A 17,659-nucleotide genomic window follows, 5' to 3' on the forward strand; every position below is an offset into this window, starting at 1 on the left:
CAAGGGTTCAATTTGTGACTCCTTATTATCGGTAGGTTGTTAAGCTGTACAAACTTCCGATTATAACAGGTTTCAAAATTCATTACGTAAGGATTTTAGAAAAAAACTCAGCGAAACTCTAAAATAGAGTAGGCTATGATGCATTACACCAAATATGATAAGCAGGAGAAAAAGAAATTGTTACCACCTATCTAAAAATGACATACTAAAAGCTCACAGAATCAAGCAAGCAAACCTGCACTATTTTTATGAGCTCTTTTGTTAAGGAAAACTTGAGGATACTAAGAAACCTCACTACATAATTAGTTGGCCACTGCCAAACGCAGGGAGACAAACTGGATGTTTCAGACTAGCTAAGGCTTCAAAAATTTTTTACAGAAGGGACTTTCAAGAGCTACTACATGGTTCAAGAAACAGACTGTCAGCAACTCAATCAACAGTTCCTGCGCAGGAACTGAAACTTGAGAGTAATACGTCTGTCTCTCTGTTTACAGTAACAACAATAACAAAATCACCAACAACCATAACTTTAACATTGATAGTAAAAATAGAAACAAAAATCCCACTGAAATTAAACTCTGAAAACATCCAAACACATCAATCGTGGAACTACCCCAACAACTTTAACCAAAACCACGCTACTTAATTCCTAAGTTTCAATTGTTCGGACATCTAGGAATTTCTGATAAAGAATAAAAAAAAGATATCTAGGAATCTAACAAAATCTACCCCTCCTAATCACTCCTTAAGATAATGCAGTAGAAAAATCAGTCTCAGTTCAGAAAATCAACATCCATTTACGAAGAAAATGTTCTTCCGCATCCATGCAGGCTGTTAAAGGTAGACTGGCACTTCTGCTCATCTTCTAAGCACTAGTTCTCGGATCTCCATCTACCACCACCATTTCCTTTCGAATCCTCCAAAGAAGAATTTCTGTTATCATGGCGGTTGTAAAAATTTAAATATGATAATTCAATTTTAAACCAAAACAGATTTCATGGTGAAGAAATACAAGATTATAGGATTACATGGATACTGATAAGAAATCTTTTTTTTTTTTTTTGCTCGGCAAAGAAGGAACAATGAAATAAAAGAATGCAAGAATACAAGAAACCAACTAGCCAAGGAGGCTAGAGAAAGAAAATGAAACCCTTACAAGCTGAACAAACACAGGAACCCCAGGAAAAAGAAGACAAATAACCCAACAACAAAAGCTAACTCAATATGGGTTTAAAAAGAATTGTTCCCAACCCAAAATTACATTAGAAGTGATAATTCCCTTGAAGAAGTTAAGGCTTTTCGACCAGTTAAACGCATCAATTTTGATGTCGCGAATAACTTCATGGACTTTGAAAGTTTTACCATTAAAATCTATAGAGTTGCGACTTTCCAGAGACCCCATAGAATTGTTGCCGGAAGACGTTTCCAAAGTTGATTTCCTTGGGTAGAAAGAGGATAACTTTTCCAACTCACAACAGTCTCTCTAATAGTATTGGGCATAACACCCCCCATGGCAGTGATGAAGTAATTCCAAATACGAGAAGCTGACTGGCATTGTAACAACAAATGGTCTTCATTTTCTTCAACATGTCCACAAAGGTAACACCGGTTAGGGGAGTCTAGCGCAGAATGTCTATGATGCAGATTAGTTAAAGTTGGCAACCTACTCAAACACACTTGCCAAAGAAAAAATCCTACCCTATAAGGCCAAGCTCTAGACCAGACCTTAGAACTCGGAAAAGGAATGACGGGGGTATTACCTTGCGAGTAGTTTAAATATGCCTCATTTACCGAATAGATACCCTTTTTATCGCCAAGCCAAATAAGTTGGTCCTCCTGATTAGGAGATGTCACAATAGATTCAAGCAACGGAATAAGAATAGAGAGTTCAGCAATCTCACTGTCATAGAGTCTTCTTATGTGATGCAGACCTAAGTCCCAATTTAATCCAGCACCTCCGGAGATGTAAGTCTGAGATATAGACTTGTTCTTGGTACTAGAAAGGTTGAAGAGGACAGGACAGAGGAGAGATAAGGGACCCTGAACATACCATTTGTCTTCCCATAGCCTTATTTTGTCTCCTTTTCCTATCTTGAACTGACAATTATTGAAAAAGTCATCGGCAGTAGAATAAATATTCTTCCAGAGACTAACACCATGTTTTTCCTTAGGCTTCATAGTTTTCCACCCTAATTCAACAAAACCATACATGTCTGCTACCACCCTCGACCATAGAGCTTTAGATTCACGACCTAATCTCCACCACCATTTTTGAAGAAGGGATCTGTTTAAGTGCTTTAAACTTCTAATACGAAGAACTCCCACCTTGAGAGGCTTACTCACATTTCTCCAACCTACCCAATGATGCTTTTTAGTTTCAGATGATTCATCCCATAAAAAATTTCTAATAACTCTTTCAATAGATTTTATCACCTTAGAGGGAGCCATGAACAGAGAAAAATAATAAATAGGAATGCTCTGGAGGACACTCTTGATAAGAGTAAGCTTACCATATCTTGTAAGAGTTTTTCGCTTCCACGAGGCAAGTCTGGCCTTGCAAAGCTCAATGATTCTATCTCATTTAGCAGTGGAGTTGGTTTTGTCCCCTAAAGGCATGCCAAGCTACTGAGTTGGAAAACTATCGCAAGAGCAACCCAATATTCCATCCAATCCCTCAATATCCTGAACATCACCAACACCAAATAGACTACATTTAGAAAAATTTGTCTTAAGACCAGAAATACATTGGAACCAGAGAAGAATATATTTGATATTTCTAACTTGCTTAATATTTTCATCCAGAAATACTAAAGTGTCTTCAGTGAATTGGAGATGGCTGACTTTGACAGCATTAACAGAAGAAGAAGAACAAAAACCCCCAAGCATACCCTCCATTTCGGCTTTAACAAACATCATAGTAAGAACCTCAGAAACAAGAAGAAAAGGAAACGGTGATAAAGGTTCGCCTTGCCGTAAACCTTTCTCGGAAGTAAACTTACCAAAAGCAGACCCATTGATAAGCACAGAAAATGGGACCTTAAATATACAACCATAGATCCATTTCTGCCAAATACTACCAAAACCCATTTTTTGAAGAGTCTCCACTAAAAAAGACCATTTAACGTTATCAAAAGCCTTTTCTAAATTTATTTTGCAAACGATCCCAGGGTTACCATTTTTAAGTCTAGAATCAATACATTCGTTAGCTACTAAAATACTGTCTAAAATCTGTCTACCTTTCACGAAAGCTAACTGCTGAATAGAGACGAGTTTAGGAAGCATTACCTTTAAACGCTCAGCTAGAATCTTAGATATGGATTTATAGATGGTGCTAGTTAAGCTGATGGGTCGCAGATCCTTAATCTCCTCAACAACCTGCTTCTTAGGAATTAAACCAAGGAACGTCGACTTAAGCCTCCAATCAATTTTTCCTGAAGTTTCGAAGTCCTTCACTACACGCATAATGTCATCCTTCATAAAGTTCCAACACCTCAAAATAATACCAACCTGAAAACTATCAGGACCAGGTGCTCGATTTTGACCAAGAAGTTTAAGGGCAGATAACACTTCCTCTAAAAGAATAGGCCTTTCTAGCCATACTACATCCTCGAATGATAAGGTTTTGAAATTCAGCTACCCAATAGAAATATTGGTGTTGTACTTTAACTTAAACCGAGAGCTGAAGTGGTCTAGGATGCTGCTCTTAATCAGGTTCTTGTCTTCCACTATGACAGAGTCAATTTTCAAACTACAAAATGTATTTCTTCTTCTTCGAATCTTTGCTATACGGTGATAATAACTAGTATTTCGGTCACCATCTTCATTCCACCTGATTCTAGATCTATCCCTCCAGAATTGTTTCTTCATGTCAGCCAATTTTTCACTCTCAAGCATCTGGTTATCATATGTTATAACTTCAGACTCTGAAATATCTTCATCATCAATTTTTTGGTCCAACCATTGAATAAGGAGATAGTTCTGTTCACACTTTCTATCAAATTTCCCGAAGAAATTTCTATTCCATTCCTTGATTTTACCCTTCAAGGCTTGTAATTTTTTCGCTAAAATAAAACCGGAAGACCCCGTGAAAGTATTAGCCAACGAAACCCACCAAGTCTCCAATAGATCTAGAAATCCTAGTTCAAGCAGCCACATGCTTTCACATCTCCAAGGAGGAGCTCCCCAATCCTCTAAATCACAAGTAAGAATAATTGGTTTGTGGTCCGAAAAAGGCCTACCTAAATCTTTAACCAAAATACCCGGAAAATGATCATCCCAATCAGATGTCGTCATGAATCTATCAATTTTACTCATTGAGGTGAGAGATCCTTTTTTAATCCAAGTGTACTTAGCCCCATGAATGGGGATATCAATCAGTTCATTAGCATCATAAAAATCGCAGAAATCCTTCATGCCTCTAGAAATATTAGAGCAACCTTTTCTTTCATCCATCAATCTGACTTCATTGAAATCCCCCCCCCCCCATACACCAAGGTAGACTCCAAATAGTGTGCATTAGATTCAACTCATTGCACATTCTTTGCCTTTCCAAACTTCACAAGGGCCATAAACACCAGAAAATAACCAATTGAAGTTGTCTATAAGATCTCTGAACTGAATGTTTATACTAAAAGTACCTACAATATGAGATTCCATACTTACTATATTAGGGTTCCATATGAAAAGTATCCCACCAGAACGACCGATAGAGTCCAATGAAACCCAATTATGAGCTCTCCCTCCCCAAATTTGAGACACTATAGAGTCAGAGCAAGACTCTAAAAGTGTATCTTGAAAGACAATAATGACAACCCCTCTTCTTTTAGAGTTTCTCAAACTCTTTATATTCCATGAAATGATGTTCAACATGATAAACAAAATAACAAGACAGAACCCAGAAGAAAACAATAAAACTTATCAATTATCTAGAGCCACCAGCTCTTGTTCCCTACATTCGAAATTGAAAGCAGCTAGGTTCTAAACGGCAGCATGCATCAAAATTTTTATAAACTCATAATCAGACTGTGGTAAACCCAATTGCATTGACACACCAACCTTCTTAATAAATTCAAAAGTTGTATGATATTTAGAATCTAGGTAATAGATTATCATTGCTTCTTTTTCAGGATCTGATAGAGCTTCCTTGAAAAATTCACCAGTTGGAGAGAAAGGAGGGGTGTTGCTAAAGTTGCCATCACTGGACTGAGAGGATGAAGAAGGAGAAGGAATGGATACCACCAATTTAGGTTGCGATTCTGAATTGGTAATCGAGACAGCCCTACCATTGCAGTTGTGAGCAGTACACGGACATCCAATGCATTCACCAATTGAATCCCTAACAACTTCCAGATTGAGTCTATTGTATAACCTTTCACGTTAAATGGAGGAATCAGAGGTATAATCATCCGCAAGAATTCCTGAATCACCACAGAGATAAGAACCATATTCTTAATTTTCAGACCCAGACGGAGAATCTGAAGAATAACAATTCAGTTTTTTTGTATTTCCCATTGAAATTGACGTAATAGTACTAGGGGGAAATTTTCCACCATTTTTAGCTTTAGCCCACTGCTCTGGGCCCAAAGACCTTGTAGAAGAGCCCACGTCCCTAATTTTCCCGTTAATAATTTCTTGATTGCCAGCTAATGGTCTTGCTTTAGGTCTGTATGAAAAACTGTGACTACACGAGTCTGAAGAATCTCGTGACTGATTCGAGTTTGCTTTTGACTTTCATTTGTCAGCACCAGACTGATGTTGTTGTTTACCCGTGTCTGCAGATCCATCTGACACTGGCTTATCATCTTTACCAGCAGATATTACAGGATCCAAAGATACCCCGCCATCAAGGCTACCTTACCGGAAACCGGGTTGAAGACTTTGATACACTGCAGACCGTTATTGATATTTGAAGATTGATCTTTCGCTTTTTCAATCGAAGCCCTGAATGGTAAAGATTTGAAATTGACTTCTACAATTTTTTGGACATTGTCCACCGGGCCGCGAACTTTGAGCTTCATCAGAGAAAGATTCCAACCATTTCTCGTATCCTCTGAAACTTCAAGGAGACCACCACATTTTGATCCAATGGTTTCAAAAGTTTTTTGATTCCATAGAGAAAATGGAATTCCTCCGACTTCTATCCAACATGACTGAATTTTAAGCACTTCCTTCTCGGACAACATATTAAGTTTTGATGTTCATGGCGAGAATTTGAAGTTAAACCCATTAAAACTCCAACCAGATTTTGAAAGAAGCTCAGTCCTCATCTCTGAATTTGGAACTTTGAACAACGCTTTAGAATTCGAGAAAGGCTGAAGAAAGAATACCTCGTTCTTCTCCAAACACTTACCCAAATGCTTACCAATTAAATCCCAAGATACCATGTTAGCATCAGATGATAAAACCACCATATGATTCCAGTTTTCCTTTTCAATAGGTAACACTTCAGTCTCCAATTTGGGTTTATTCCAAACAGATGGAGGGTTTGGGAAACGAACCGACGATGGTGAAGACTGAGGTTTATGGATTGAAACTTCCTGAATCGGACTGAGTTGATTGATAATTGTTATAATTTGTTCCATCCATTCCCCATATCACCTGCTGGGAAGTAGATATCTGCAGAATTTTCCCAAGCATTAGGACCAGATAATTTTATACATTCACCATTATTGTTTTTTCCCCTTGTTACTGTTAACCACTCATCTGAATCGGTGAACTGCCAAATTTGAGATTTTGACCATGATTTAGTGATCTCCAATGGTAAGCCCTTTCGAAACCAACATAACCCCTTTTGATTAACCCATAGAGTAGAGAACCTATCATCCTTGGATTCAATAATTTGAAACTTTCCAGACTTACTCCCATACCCCTTTGTAAACGAAAAACCCTTAGCTTCGATCCAACAACAAATACCATTTTTCTTAAGAAAAGAACGAGAGTTACATGATCTATAAGTTTTCCTACTCTTCACCGTCTTCCATCCATCTTCATCACTCTGAGAAAACAAGCTGGTCTTCATTGAAGCTACCTAAAACAAACAGCTGAGTCGACTCCTAAACGATTGCCCGATCCACGCTCTCACCTCTCTCCTCCTCAGATAAGAAATCACTTTACCTCCAACTTGAATACGAAGACTCATCAGGCGACTTCCATGGCCTCTCTGAAGAAACCTGCTTACCAGACTCATATGTGGTTGATCTCGAACGTGGATGCCTCTGTTTTGAAGATGCATGGTTACTGATGGGTGTGTGGATCTGAGAAGCTGATGTTCTAATAGACGCAACGCGGTATTTGGCAAGGCCTGGCTCTGAACGGTTTCCATACCCACTAGGTGTAGCTGGAGGACCAAATGCGGAACTGGTCTTAGCATAACTCAAGCCTTGTTTAACAGATGAATTCCTATAATATATGAAATCAAGAGATCAATAACCAGGTTAACCAGAAAAGAAGAAGAAACTAAAAAATATAAGATGATAATAACAACAATTCTTACCTTTTTTCATAAAACAACATATACGCTTGTGACTGAAGGACCTGTTGTAAAGAAACTTCACGAACAACCAGTTCATCTAAACAATAGGTGAAATCTTTGTTATCTTCTTCACTACCTCCACTTTTATCGCCTCTCACATACGCAAAACAGTGGCCTGTATCCACTGATCCCTCGTGCACCACAACACCGATGAGGTGATATTCAAGCATATCACCCCCGACATACCTAAAAACAAAGATTGTACATAATATAAATTAAACAAATACAACCCACCTCACAAACACAAGCATTCTCAAATAAGTAGTACTAAACTGGAAACATTTCGACAGATATCAATCATATATAACCACCAATTCCTTATCTAACATTTGAGTCCCTACCAATTGAATAATCATGGAAGGTGCTAAGGTCCTTCCATAATGGTGGAGATCTTAAGTATTTGACCTTGATGTATAATCTAGGTTTGGTATTTGCCTATTTTGTGTTAGAGGTCGAGCCAGAATGCCGGTTTTGGGGACAACTGTAGATTAAAGTGCAATTATCATTTTCGTATTTGTCTATGTTTTATGGGACTAAAGGCTTAGAACAAGAAGAACAAGGAAAAAAAACAGACATGAAGAAGAAAAAATACCTGTCGTCCATGTATGCTCGTAGATCAAAGGTCTCCTCAAAGATAATATGGTCATTTATCTTCTTATTCTCCGCGTTAAACCTCTTTAAGCTAATTGTCAAAATCAAAGGAGCACGAATAACTCGAATACTTTTATTCCCACCCATGCAAGAACAACGATCACAGCGCCTACCAGGGAGAAATTCCAACTCTATATACTGGTCTAAGCAAGTAATTAAGGACACTGCGGCATCCTTATTGCCAACCATGGAAGCACGACTCAAGTCACCAGTAACAGGGATTGGTAGTAATATCTGTAGAAAAAGCTCGTCATGTTCATTAGTGTACCTACAGTTATACATAGGGCAAGATGTGGTATTCAAGACCTGGCCTCCAAAGATCGAATGCACCAAGAGAGGAGGTGAATTCGGAAAGGTCTGAGCCAGATCTTCTTCTTCCTCTCGCAGTCTCTGAAGTAAGCAAACAAGAAACTCTTGGCTGTCTTGATCCTGACCATCGCCGAATTGGGGGGATTTGGCACAAAAGCAGTAGTACAAATTTAGAAAACGTTCGTCACAATCTGAGACCGGGGCAGACTTGTTTCGATGAACAGTTCCTTTATTGCTTTAGTGAGTGGTTTATCATAGTCATTCAGTTTCATGCAATGAACACGCAGGTGGGGAATGCACAGTAAGACCTGGATAACGGCACTGAAGAAGCAGTTCCTGTTAAAATTGTCGAAGCCACGGATGATGTAGGCGCCACTTTTTCGCACAGATTCAGGCTTTTTGTGTTCGTAACTCTGAGGACATGAAATGGACAAAGATCAATTATGATTACAAACTGAGTTTAGGAAAACAACAAAGTGAGCAAATAAACCTCAAACATATGGAAAAACAAGAGATAAATTAGGAAAGTAGATTAGATAATTCAAAGAGGCAGAAAATTTAGCCAAAAATATAAAGAGGGTCAATCTGTTGGGATTGTTGAGATTAGGACAAATTCAAAAGCCTGGGACGAATCCAAGGTACAGAAGTTCAGAATAGATACTTTGGAATACAAGTTGAGTTTTTTATCCAGTAGAAACTACCAAAAGAAAAACTAGTTTATGCAAATTCATTAACTAACTTTTGTGAATCAACACAAAGTTTGAACCTTTGATCTGTACTACCAGTTAGAGGAGTACTCTGATTGATAAAACTAATTTGATTTCTTACCAAGTTTGAGGGAGAGATGAGGAATGTGGGGATTTAGGTTTACAAAAATGTTATACATAATATTATGAAATTGAAACAAGATTATTGAAAGAGAATATTAAGATTATTAATTTCATCATATTAAGATTAATCCTCCTACACTCATAACAAGAGGAATGCAGAGATTATTGAATAACAATAAGATCTGTGAATTAAGGAATTACCTTGGGTTGTTGACATTGACATTCTCTGATTGACTCTGCATAAGCTTTGACATCATGTAATTCTTTTCTTAATCCTGAAATCTCCCGTCGTATTGATTCCACATCTCCATTATCATCTCCCTAGTCACACACAGACAGAGAAGAATAGTTTCTTTTAGAAAGGAGTTCTAGATTTGCGATGGTGAACTTGAGGCCCATCCGTTAGGATTTTGAAAATATCCGGCGCATGCCCAAAAAAAAAAATATTTTTATTGTGAGGTTCATAATTAATTTTAGGTATCGTGACACTCATCATTACATGAAATTATTAAAAATGTCTGCATGACGGATTATGCATCCGCATGACGGGTTATGCATCAGGAGTATAATTGGCAGCTCAATTTGGACATAACATATTTAAAAATCCGCACCTTGGAATTTTACAAATTTTATATCGTTGGAAATCTTTTTAAGAGAGCTACGCAACGACTACAAACAAGAATATCAAATTTTTGTTTTTCACGAAAAAATCGGAGGTGATCGTCATTTTAGGCAAAATTTTCGAAAACTTGATACATAACCATTATGCAGCCACCAAAAAAGATGCATAACACATTCTGCAGACGCATAACGAATTATGCAACCATTTTCTCCACTGCATAACAAATTATGTATTTGGATAACAAAGTTATGCATCTACAACAAGTTATGTAACCATTGTTTTGGTTGATTTTAGTGCGTACATAAAAAATTGATGCATAATGCAGTATGCATCAATATTTACGGATGCATATCAGGTTATGCATCTATTTTCTCGATGCATAAAAGATTGTGCAACAATTTCTAGATGCATAATGCATTATGCAGTCGTATTTTCGGATGCATAACAGGTTATGCATCCATTTTCACGACTGCATAACATGTTATGTGGATATTATTGTAGGTGCATGACAAGTTATGCAGCCTTATTTTTTGTTGGTTTCAATACTAAGAAAAAAGTAACTACATAACGTGTTATGCAACCGTTTTCTGGACTGCATAACAAGTTATGCAAAAAAAAAAAAAGCTGCAGAACGTGTTATGCAACCAATTTCGAGAATGTATAACAAGTTATGCAACAAATTTTGTAGATGCATAACCTGTTATGCATCACTATTCACAACTCCATTTTATTTTAAATGCACGTCACACACACACCAAACCCATTTGCACTTCCATCTCCTTTGTCTTGCCACTACAACATCCTTTTAGCTCAGAAAGTAGTATTTAATTGTTTGATGACGCAACATGCAACAACACAAGCAACTGAGAGTTCAAATAACTCTCTTCACGAGAAGTCTAAAAAAAATAAAAACATTGAAGGAAGGCCCGCAAGCACATAACAGCCTTGGTATACTTGTCTTTCTCCACCCAACCTGTAATCAGAGCTTCCAATCTTCTTAGGCATAGTTCAAATGGAAATATATCATTTTGAACGTAAAGCTTCCTTATGGCGTCGGCATTAAATGGAAGATATGACGGGAAAACCATTCCAGCATTATGAATTCTGGTTATTGATAAACACAACTATTATGTATAACATTAGTCCCATTTAATCATGATAAACATTTCCAAGCACTGCGACCAAAGGTATATGGTGTATTTGTTTAGATCAGAAAAATAACATGGAGTCCACACCCCATAATCTGTAAGAATTGGACTTCTCATGTGCTTTCAGTTATAACCAAATGAATTTTAAGTCAATTGGTACGAGAATCAAGAAATGACATACTAACTAATCTAATGCAATTGATAAACCTATGAACTGCTCAATATTAAAAAAAAAAATCGTCAGGAATCCATCTTACTAACATAAAAATTGAATCAAAGAAGGAACAAACGAGATCAATGTAAATATATTACCTTTGGATTGGATGTCCTGATTTAATATGAATATCCATCATATTTCCGTCTGGAGAGTCAAAATTGAAAATTCTCTAAATAATTCAACACCTCCTTGTAACCATGATATTGTTGATTATCTCTCTGACTATAATCGTCTTTGGTTACAAATGAATAATTTCAGAAACCTATGACTCTCTTTGGAAGAGATTTATACTAACTGGCATGAAACTATGTTGCGGGATGGGATTAATCTTTATGGATTTCATTGTTTGGATCGTAAACCTAATAGACAGATCTAAAAAAAATATCCTAAAAATGTTAAAATTGAATAAGAAGATCAAATCTGAAAGAACCGATGAAAAGAAAGAACGATGATGAAAGATCTGGATATCCCAGTCGCGTTTCCCTCTTAACTCTCGGTCTCTTCAAAATTTATTTCCATAAGAAAAACAAAAACAGAATTTTAGAAAATCTGGGTTTGTGAGAAATTTATTCAAGAAAATGGGTGCGCGCGTGAAGTTTTATGTCTTGAGTTTCATAGTGGAGAAATCTCACAAAATGGGTCTTACAGTAGTTTTCACTATTCATATTGGTTATTCATAGCCCAGTAATTTACCTTTCCATAATGTCCCTCCTCAAGGCGTCGTTCTTCATCATGGCTGTCTTTAACTTCGGGTCTGCTGCTGAACCAACCTAATACACATAGAGCTTCCACAATATCACTAGTGGTTTAGGAAGGTAAAAAATCAAATATGCATATATTCACAAAGATAAGATAAAATAAATAAATGAGGGTAAACTTAAATTTACCGTGCACAATAGGATGAATATAAGGACTGCAAGTGATACCAAGGACACCAGTACTCCATGATCATGAGTCGTAAACAGTGTTAAAGTAGAGATATAATAGCATGTCGCTAGGCCATCCATTACGCCCATTTCATCTTTTTCCCAAATACCACGCAAATAGTAGCCACCAAAGAAATGGAGAAGGCTCCATACCAAAAGAGCACCCGAACACTCGAAAGGTAAAGTAGAATAATGGAGAAGTTCATTACAAAATTGGATATGGTCCATGGTCGGACTCTTTTATCGACGACGCTATTCTTGAGCCACTTCACAATCATGTACATGTACCAATTGCAGCAGTAGTTGTTGGAGAAGTATTGAATTGCAGAAGCGTTAGCATCAATCAACACTATGGTAAGTAAACATCCACATAAGACGCGGAAAGCAATAAGTAGTCCAGGGTTGGTGAGTAGTCCATACATCAGAATGGGGATATCAATCCAGCATGCTAAGAAGAGTGGTAATGAGGTTAATACATTCAACACAGTGTTCGAAGTGGCCAGTTGAGCCAGTTTTACCAACCGATCCCATGTTGTGTTCAGGGGAAGCCAGGTTTCTGGAGGGAATATCGTTTGTAGATACGGAAGCAAGCAGAAAGAGATGATACCCCATTTTCTTTGGATGATTTTTTAAGGGACCATGATTTTTTTTGGGAACCATGATCTTATTAGGCCACCTTCCTTATAGTTATAAGGGGTGTCTTAGAACATTGAAATGACAAACCTATACTTAATCTAATTTAATTTAAAACCAACACAATAACCACCTCTCTCTCTATATGTATATATAACCACCTCCCACCACCGCCGATTACCACCAACCGCCGATTACCACCACCACCACCACCCACCACCGCCGATTACCACCACCACCAACAACAACCACCGATTACCACCACCGCCCACCACCGCCGATTATCACCACCACCACCTCCAATTATCACCACCAACAACCACCGATTACCACCACCACCTCCGATTACCACCACCACCACTATATATATAGCTTAATTTAAAACATTAACAAAGATATTCTCACAAGCCCATTACTTGTCATTCGATTTTGGTTGAATAAATGAGAACTAATCATCAAAATGAGTTGAAAATGGAAGTTGCAGAGAGGTTTAATGGAGTTTTTTTTCAGTAAAAAGTTCGGTTATCACAAATTATTAGAATAATACAAGTCCATAAGTTCGGTTCGTTCGTAAAATTATTAAGTTTTCTTTGTAACCGAACTCTATCTATAAGCCCAGTTCGGTTGATTAGCAAAATATGTTGAAGTTTGCGAACCAGCCGAACTTCTAACACTAGGTTACTTTTAACCTGAAGTTCGGTTGGGAACTTGGTTGCGTTGAAGTTTGCAAACTAACCGAACACACAAGATGTACTCAAATAAATTGTCAAGTTCAAAGTTTGGTTACGTACCATTTTATCCTAGGTAACCGAACATTGCATTGTACGACCAAAACCTCCATTAACGAGCGAGTTTGGTAACCTGCGTGTTTGGAAAACGTAACCGAACTACACTTTCAGGTGTGTTCGGTTACATGTTCTTGATATATGGTAACCAAACTAGACTTTCAGATATGTTCGGTTACATGTTGTTGACATATGGTTAACCGAACTGGCCCAAATTTACATAAAAAATTTCATTTTTTTGAAAGTTTGGAGCAATTCAACCAACATTATCTAAGTTTGAAGCATACATGGGTACCCAAATACCCTTCCTCCAGTTGTATTTGGTAAAATCCATCGTTTTTCATGTTTTCCTTCTTCATCTTCTCTAACTTTACTCTCTCAATAATTCTACTTCTTTAAAAAAAAAAAACTCATCTGATTTTTTAATCTCACTAATTATCTTTAACTTAATCATCTCACTAATCATTACACTAACTATTATTAACACTAGCTAATCATCATCCAAAATTAATCAGGAGGGTGTTAGGTATTAATATAAATATCTAGATAAGGAATGACCTAGATTTACTTTTAATATCTTTACCCAAAATAAAATCATGGTCCCCCAAGAAAAATCATGGTCCCAAAAGATCATTCTTCTCTTTTCCCATCAAGTGGATGGTTAGTGGTAGACATTCCCAACAAAGCCCAGATAATCTGTATAGGCCCAGACAAATAAGGTGTCAAATTTAAGAGTACTAACAATTCTAAAGTACTGAAATAAGCAACAACAGGAAATAAAAAACAACTAATATTCAGGCACTAATAAATATAGGAATAATATATCTTCATTGTCCTACGATTTACTCAAAGTAGGGTCAAAGTAAAAAATTAAGCTCAACGATTCCTTGAGTGACTCATTGAATCGTTGATTGACACAGTAGTTTGTAATCCGATACGCTCAAAATCACATCGAGACCAACATTGACAGACAAATCAACAAAGTTGATTGTAAAATCGTATGCAACAATCCTTTGTTTACTTAGGTATAACAACTCTGCAAAAAAAACCATCAACAGAACAAACAAATTCATGAAATGAAGAATGGAAATCCCTATTTCTATAGAATCAGTAATAAATTATTCCCTCCGTCCTAAATTATTAGTCCGCTTTGACTAAGTCAAGATATTAAGGAGATCAGAAGAGTATACAAAAATACCCTATTAAATGATATATTATTACTAAAATTAAAAGGAGCATATGGAGCATGTAAGAAAAATATATTGATAATTATGAAATTTATAGAAATATTTAAATAAAAGATAAAAAAAAAGTCTTTATGGATTGATTTAGTAGATTTGTTTCCTGTTATGAAGATATCATTTAATATTTAGATTGGTGATATTTAAAATAATTTTATAATTGTAAAAATTTTGAAGGACATATCTGAGAGTTTGACTAAAAAATATGATTATAAACAGAAGCTGGAAAGTATTTTAGGATAGACGAAAATAGAATAGAGGACAGAAATTTTAAGACAGGGGGATTAATGAATAAAAATGGGTTTCGGAGTTTATAGTGCTCACAGCTGGAAGATGATGATGATGATTTAAGAGTCTATGCTTAAACTTGTTTCCAGCTTTGAATTAGAATTTCTGAAGAAGAAAAAGAAGAAGAAAGCCGAAATACAGCTCACATTGAAAATAATATCTATAATCTCCTTTCTCGACTGAAAACTCTTTTCTCTCTTTTGCTTAAAGGTGATAGTGGTTTTGAGAAAACATTTCTCTTCTGTGGAGACCTGATGGTGGTTTTCAGAAAGAATCTAGTAGAAAAGAAAGAAAACGTGAATTCAGGGAGGTGATATGCTTAATTTCTAGTGTGCCCTTGTGAAGGTACAAGGCCGTTGAAACCATTTCCACGTTACTCTATATTCCGTGGGTCCCACTACTAATTCCATAGATAGATAGATATATCTAAATTAGGAAAATGAGCTGAAATATGCCATTTCCAAATAACAGGCTAAATATTTTTATTTTATTTTTATTTTCTTTTACAGACTAAATATTTGGGTTTGAGATTCTTTTCTAGCCATATGGGTTGATCCTGCTAAGTTTCTCCAATGTTCACTTTTATATGTTCAGAAAATTACAACTATCACAACATAATTTTTAGAAATTTGCAGTTATCACTAATCCATCGATGAGAAAATAACAATTATCACCATATAATGTTTAGAAATTTGCAATTATCACTATTCAGTATTCAAAAATTATAATTATTTAGCAAATTGCAATTATCACTCCCGAAAATTACAGTTATCACAACATACAAAGTTTAGTGGATACTACTTATTTTCTTGAGAACACATGTTTTTGTAGAAAAGTATGATGCATCTGGAATTCAAACTCTTGTCCACAACTTTCTAATGCGTATACAAGACGGTATGCAAGAGCTGTTAATTCCGATATTTCTATCGTCACTGGATATTGTTGCCATTTCAGCTCTGGTGATCACCATTGGAGATACTATAATTCCTTTAATACTAAAAGCATAATAGATATGAATCCCCTTCAAAGTACTATTTCGATACTACTATTTTTCGTCACATGCTTAGATAATGAATCCCCTTCGAAGTGAATAATAGCTCCAACACTCCCTCCACGACCTGGTAAAAAATTTAAATTAAAAGATGTCAGCACAATCATAAAAAGCTTTGTCTGTGAAAATTAACAGCTTGATTGATTCGTTTTAAAAGTATCCTCTTTGCGTGAAGATATTCTAGCAATCATATAAAAACGAAATGAAGGAATATATAGGTTAACAGACGTAATGATTGATGCGTGAAACCTACACTCTAACTTCCAACACACCTTGACCAGCCCAAATGCTTTACGATTACAGATGGCACAGATGGCGTAAATGAAGAAATAGAGTTTTCCTTAATATGATGCTCCCGTGATTTTTTTTGCTGGTAAAAAAAAGTCAAAACCCAAAAACACTGGCAGCTGATTTAAATCCTCGGCATGTTGATCTCCTCAACTAAGAGGATATAAATGATGACGAAAAGCCTTGTGTAGATGGTGACAGTAAGAATAGTGTGTAAGAAAGGACGGTGATGAAGAACCTCCTGTAATTACTATCACTGGTCGTTTTCAAGGATGGGATAAGGAACCTCCTGTAACTTCTAAAAAGAGAAATAATTGTTTGTTTTGATATGCTAGATGAAGGGGAAGATGGTTTAAAGAAGAAACTTCCCATAAAGAACGCCCACTAAAACGCCCACTAATTGACCATAATCCAAATCAACGATTTTTTTAATAATAATAATTTTCTTAATAATAAATAACTGATTAAGGCTAAGTAAGTCCAATTGAAAATGTGGGATTATGGATCTAATCTAAAACTGCCAATCTTAACGGCAGATCGTCTGTTATGGGCTATACATATATATAATCTTAATAACACGATTCTAGAAGAGAGACACTAAATTTGGGTTCCACATAAATTTCCACTTTATTTATTATAAGTTATTATTATTTTTTCATGATTGCCCTTCTTGATAAGTCATAGATTCTAACATGGAGGTAGTCAATTGAGATTTATATATATTTTCATAGATTTTTAATTTGAGTGACTCCTGGAGATTCTCCAAAAATATAGAGATTTCTATTGATTCTCTGATAGTATATTAGAGTCTTTGTGACTTGTAGAGACAAAATATTGATGTTCACAAAGAGTTTATGTGATTTGTAGAGACAAAAAAAATGAATAATATCCGATCAAAACTTCAAAACATCTACCGGTTACTTTATTATGCACTTTATAATCTAAATAAAAGTACCATGAATACCTAGCAAAATAGTTGTTTATTGTCAAAATAAATCTCCTTGTTGCCTTATGCCTATGTTTTCATTTTTTTTACTTCACTCATCCCACATTCATTTTATTTTTTATGCAATCTCGCCGCAAGTTTACTCCGCAAATGGCCCGTTACTTGTTCATCAACTCAAACAAATAAAAAAAAA

General features: G+C 36.1%; 2 protein-coding genes across 2 annotated transcripts in view; both read right to left on the reverse strand.

The window, feature by feature from the left end:
• Positions 1-4,901: 4,901 nt before the first annotated feature.
• Positions 4,902-9,681, reverse strand: LOC113317857 (ubiquitin carboxyl-terminal hydrolase 16-like). The gene is made up of 4 exons (XM_026565985.1): positions 9,523-9,681; positions 8,124-8,904; positions 7,493-7,717; positions 4,902-7,398 (listed from the first exon to the last, which is right to left on the reverse strand). The coding sequence occupies exons 2-4, from the start codon at positions 8,462-8,464 to the stop codon at positions 7,110-7,112; spliced, it is 855 nt and encodes a 284-aa protein (XP_026421770.1). The 5' UTR covers positions 8,465-8,904; positions 9,523-9,681; the 3' UTR covers positions 4,902-7,109.
• The window catches only part of LOC113316697 (ubiquitin carboxyl-terminal hydrolase 2-like), an 11,029-nt gene continuing 2,031 nt past the window's right edge, over positions 8,662-17,659 (reverse strand). Inside the window, exons 4-5 of the mRNA XM_026564844.1 lie at positions 9,523-9,642; positions 8,662-8,904 (exon numbers count right to left, since the gene is read on the reverse strand). Coding sequence (XP_026420629.1) covers positions 8,662-8,904; positions 9,523-9,642 — 363 coding nt within the window. The remainder of the gene's footprint in view (positions 8,905-9,522; positions 9,643-17,659) is intronic.

The sequence above is a fragment of the Papaver somniferum genome, chromosome 10, assembly GCF_003573695.1.
Source record: "Papaver somniferum cultivar HN1 chromosome 10, ASM357369v1, whole genome shotgun sequence".
In the NCBI taxonomy this organism is placed as follows: Eukaryota; Viridiplantae; Streptophyta; class Magnoliopsida; order Ranunculales; family Papaveraceae; genus Papaver; species Papaver somniferum.